This window comes from Nanorana parkeri, unplaced genomic scaffold (genome assembly GCF_000935625.1).
Source record: "Nanorana parkeri isolate BGI_ZX_2015 unplaced genomic scaffold, ASM93562v1 scaffold778, whole genome shotgun sequence".
In the NCBI taxonomy this organism is placed as follows: Eukaryota; Metazoa; Chordata; class Amphibia; order Anura; family Dicroglossidae; genus Nanorana; species Nanorana parkeri.
The window spans coordinates 410,436-415,300 of NW_017307046.1; the positions used below are offsets into that span (position 1 = coordinate 410,436).

Sequence of the window (4,865 nt, forward strand, 5' to 3'; positions counted from 1 at the left end):
AGCCATCTGCTCTATAAGGGACAATTATCTTCTTATGTCTGTGGCACCGTATACACAGCACACAATGCAACAGCTTCAAAAGATCGCCGGTAAAAACTGCAGCAGTGCATCGCACAGACTACACACCATCGGTACACACAGACCTAACATATACCCTGCAAATATAGTTCTGGAACACAACACATGCTTAGAGGGTGATCTATGGCCAAGAAGCTTGCCATCTATTTATCACCATGATGATAATAGGCAAGTCAAATGTAAATACCACTCTAGCCATTCTTCAGGATCATTTACCAATGAGATTTATAATCACTGAATGTCTGGTCCTGCATTTATCTTCAGAGAACCAAGTGAAAACCTGAACAAACACCCCAGCATGGTATGTTTAGTGTTGGGGTCTGTGGAGGCTCGATGTTCGTTATAGAGCTTATAGACTACTGCAGAGGGTATGGTCAGCGTGCATGTGGTTATGTTCCAAGGTTTTGTAGTAAGCATTAGTAGTAGGGGATAGGTTTAAACACTAGGTGTAAGAGTTCTCAGCCAGTAGTATGGTTAAGTATTGGGGTTACATTCAGAGGTCAGTGGTAGGTGTTAGCTAACAAGGTTATTTTCATGAGTTAGCGGCAGGGTTAGGTATAGGGGTTATATTGAGAGGCTAGTGGTAGGGTTAGGTATAGGGGTTACATTGAGAGGTTAGTGGCAGGGATAAGTATAGGGGTTATGTTGAGGCTAGTGGTAGGGTTAAGTATAGGGGTTACAATCATAGTGGTAAAGATAAGTAATGGGGTTACATTGAGAGGTTAGTGGCAGGGTTAGGTATAGGGGTTACATTGAGAGGTTAGTGATAGGGATAAGTATAAGGGTTACATTGAGAGGTTAGTGGTAGGGATAAGTATTGGGGTTACATTGAGAGGTTAGTGGTAGGGATAAGTATCGGGGTTACATTGAGAGGTTAGTGGTAGGAATAAGTATCGGGGTTACATTGAGAGGTTAGTGGTAGGGATAAGTATTGGGGTTACATTCAGAGGTTAGTGGTAGGGTTAGGTATAGGGGTTACAATCAGATGATGTTAGTAGTAAAGATATGTATTGGGGTTACATTGAGAGGTATAGGGGTCACATATAAAGATTAGTGGCAGGGTTAGGTATAGGGGTCACATATAGAGATTAGTGGCAGGGTTAGGTATAGGGGTCACATATAGAGAATAGTGGCGGGGTTAGGTATAGGGGTCACATATAGAGATTAGTGGCGGGGTTAGGTATAGGGGTCACATATAGAGATTAGTGGCGGGGTTAGGTATAGGGGTCACATATAGAGATTAGTGGCGGGGTTAGGTATAGGGGTCACATATAGAGATTAGTGGCGGGGTTAGGTATAGGGGTCACATATAGAGATTAGTGGCGGGGTTAGGTATAGGGGTCACATATAGAGATTAGTGGCGGGGTTAGGTATAGGGGTTACATACAGAGATTAGTGGCGGGGTTAGGTATAGGGGTTACATACAGAGATTAGAGGCAGGGTTAAGCCCGGTTTACACCTAGATATTTTTAAGCAGCTTTTAAACGTCCGACACAAGAAATCCCACGATTTTCAGTGGCCCCCGTTTACACATGAGCAGCAAAATGCAGAACGCAGAAAAAAGTACCTGAGCTTTTTTTGGCAGTTTCATGCTAATTTTTCACCCAAAGACTTCAATGGATACGCCAGAAAACGCGCAGCAGAAGTATGTTGCACATTTATGCTCGTGTGTACGTACATTCGTCCATTGACCGCAATGTTTCTTGAGGTGCCAGTCATGCAGAAAAATGTGCCAAACGTGCAAACAATCGCAAGCTGAACTCCCGCTTACAAACGTGCAAAAACAATGCCGCCTTATTGTGAGCGGTATAGGTATAGGGGCTGTACTCACAGGTTAGTAGTAGGGTTAGGTATAGGGGTTACGGTCAGAGGTTAGCGGCAGGGTTAGATATAGGGGCTGTGTACACAGGTTAGCGGCAGGGTTAGGTATAGGGGGTTACGTTCAGAGGTTAGCGGAAGGGATAGGTATAGGGGGTTACGTTCAGAGGTTAGCGGAAGGGATAGGTATAGGGGGTTACGTTCAGAGGTTAGCTGAAGGGATAGGTATAGGGGGTTACATTCAGAGGTAGGGTTAGGTATAGGGGGTTACGTTCAGAGGTTAGCTGAAGGGATAGGTATAGGGGGTTACGTTCAGAGGTTAGAGGTAGGGTTAGGTATAGGGGGTTACGTTCAGAGGTAGGGTTAGGTATGGGGGGGTACATTTAGAGGTTTGCGGAAGGGATAGGTATAGGGGTTACATTCAGAGGTTACATTTAGAGTTTAGTGTGGGGGGACATTGCAGTGATTACGGTACATTTAGAGGTTAATGTTATGATCTAGGCTTACAGATTATGTCCCTGAAATCAATCAGTTTCAGGAACTGTTCCTGTTCTTGCTTAGACTGATATTGCAGGACACTGTGTATACAGCACGCATTCTAGGTCTATTACACATCCATGTGAATGTTATACAGACGTCTGGGGTCCCACAAAACACATACATATATACTCAGGGTCACAACAAATCTGATATATCCCAAATGTCATTTCCAGAGAATATAATTCAGTTTCATGGGTGAAAAACCATCTCCCATTTCCCACCTGTAGAGCTTGTGAGTCCAGCAGAACACTGCAACCATTTTTGGGGTCCCCAAAATATATCCAGCCAACCTTTTACTTGGTCAGCATGCCGTGAAGTGCATCTTTTGAAGGAGGGTAACTAGAGCAATGACAAACTGACAGAGAGATCCCCCATCATAGGAAAGGATCAGGCTTCCCAGTGATCCTTGAAGCCCAAGAAAGCGTTCACCCAGCAGAGCACACTGAGACTTGTAGTCCCACAACAGCCACATGTTGCCACCTTCCCAGCACTTGGTTACAATGTATCAGCCCCGAATCGCCTTCCATGTGCATGATACAATGTTACCTGTCAGCGTGCTGTAGTCACTCCTCTGCACACACCCAGGTCGGTGGCCCATGGCTACCAGACCGCCTAGAAGCTCTGTCAGCCAATACAGACCCTCCCTTGCCCTCCACCGTGATCAGATCTTCTCTGTGCACCCCCCAATCCTTCTCTCACAGCCCCCCACATGGTACTCACAATAAGTCTTCCTGGTCAGCTCCTCCACCACCTCCGGCTTCAGCTTGCTGTTGGATTTGCCCATGCTGAGTTGTGATGATTAATTCATGAATGGCAGCCAGCACTTCCTCCTCGATGTCCCCGGGAAGCCTGAGGATCAGCCCCAGGAGCGGTCTGTGTGCTGCCTGCTCTCCTTTGTGGCTCCTTTGGGTTCCGGCTCGGATTTCAGGCTGACAATGGAGGCAGCGGGAAGGAGACGGGCAGCTGGCTGTCTGATGGCAGATCTCAGGTTGGGAATGTGTGCCTGCCCACTGGCTGCCTCCCCGGGAGCTGTGTGCTTGTGTGGTTGCCCCTGGTTACATGACACTGTCACACATGCTCCGTCCCTCCTCTGCCATTCACTGGCTGCAGCAGTGTGTGTGTGTCTGCTGTGTTGTGTCTCCCCCTCCATCCTGCTCTGCAGATAACGCCTCTCTATTCCTGGCTCCTCTCCCCACTCACAATGCCTTTTCTTTCATGTCCACTCTCTGCCATTCCATTAACCTCAGCACGATGGGGCTGCCAGTGCCAGGATATGGTCAGCTCCTGAGAACACACATTTTTTTATTGCTAGTTATGGAAGGAGTGCAGAAGAGTACAGATCACCACACATGTTGCAATCTGCTTTAAGATCACCACATAGGTTACAATTTGATTCTACAATATGCTTTTGATCTTCCCAACAACTATGTATTGAGGTCTGCCTGATTGGGTGCAGATTGATTAGGTCCTCACATATAATGAGGCAGGGGGGCGGTCACAGCGTCCCAGGTAGCTAAGAGCTTTTAGCAACCTATGACACTCTGTGCGGCTTCCTGGCCAGCTCACTGAAGTCACCAATTGCCAGGAGCTGACTGGGGGCGCTCTGGCTTGTGTCCCCCCAAGCTCCTGGCAACCAGTGACATCAGTGAGCTGGGCAGGACGTAAGACAGAGCCACTGATCCGTTCCGGCACCCCCCCCCCCCTTTCCCCAAAAAACAAATCAACACAACAACTGTGCACCGATTAGGTCAAATAAGTGACCAGGTTCTGAAAAAGGTACCACACCCCTAATGTATCAAGTCAAAAAATAAGGGGAAGAAGTGGGGCTTTTTAGGTCCTAAGTGACAAAGACCAAAAATTACCACGTGATAAAACAAGAGTATTTTATTATACAAAGGTTAAAAGATGTTTTAAAACATAATTGATACGTGCACATTACAAAACAGAAAAAGAAAAAAAGATTGATCTCCAAATAACCATTCCAGGGTTATAATGTGAGGCTAGATGGCCATGACAAACATAATTGATATAACATGTACTCGTCTACAGATGCCTCTTCTTACAGCAGGAATGGTGATTCTCTCTCAACGCGTTTCACGCTCCAAGTGCTTCCTTAGGAGATAGAGGAGATCGCTCCCAGAGAGTAATCCGTGCTCGCCCGGCCAGAGCAGCAGAGCAAGGGCCCAAGCAAGAGCACAGTCCGCAATCACCTCCGAGCCGTCAGTGTCCACAAGGAAGCAGCCGTCGAGCTGCAACCTTGTGGACACTGGCGCCTCGGAGGTGATTGCGGACTGTGCTCTTTGTGGCTCCCCAGGTTTGGGGTCTCTTTTGATAACCTTCAGCTTTTGACGATTGTCTGCTTATCACCCTCTCCCAACCATGTATTGGGAGGTCCTCTCTGTCCTTGGGCTTGCTTGGGCCCTTGCTCT

General features: G+C 47.2%; 1 protein-coding gene across 1 annotated transcript in view; it reads right to left on the reverse strand.

Annotated features, from left to right (window-relative positions):
* Positions 1 to 3,652, reverse strand: part of NCS1 (neuronal calcium sensor 1) — a 97,798-nt gene extending 94,146 nt beyond the window's left edge. Inside the window, exon 1 of the mRNA XM_018564748.1 lies at positions 3,157 to 3,652. Coding sequence (XP_018420250.1) covers positions 3,157 to 3,220 — 64 coding nt within the window. The 5' untranslated portion in view covers positions 3,221 to 3,652. The remainder of the gene's footprint in view (positions 1 to 3,156) is intronic.
* Between the last annotated feature and the right edge of the window lie 1,213 nt (positions 3,653 to 4,865).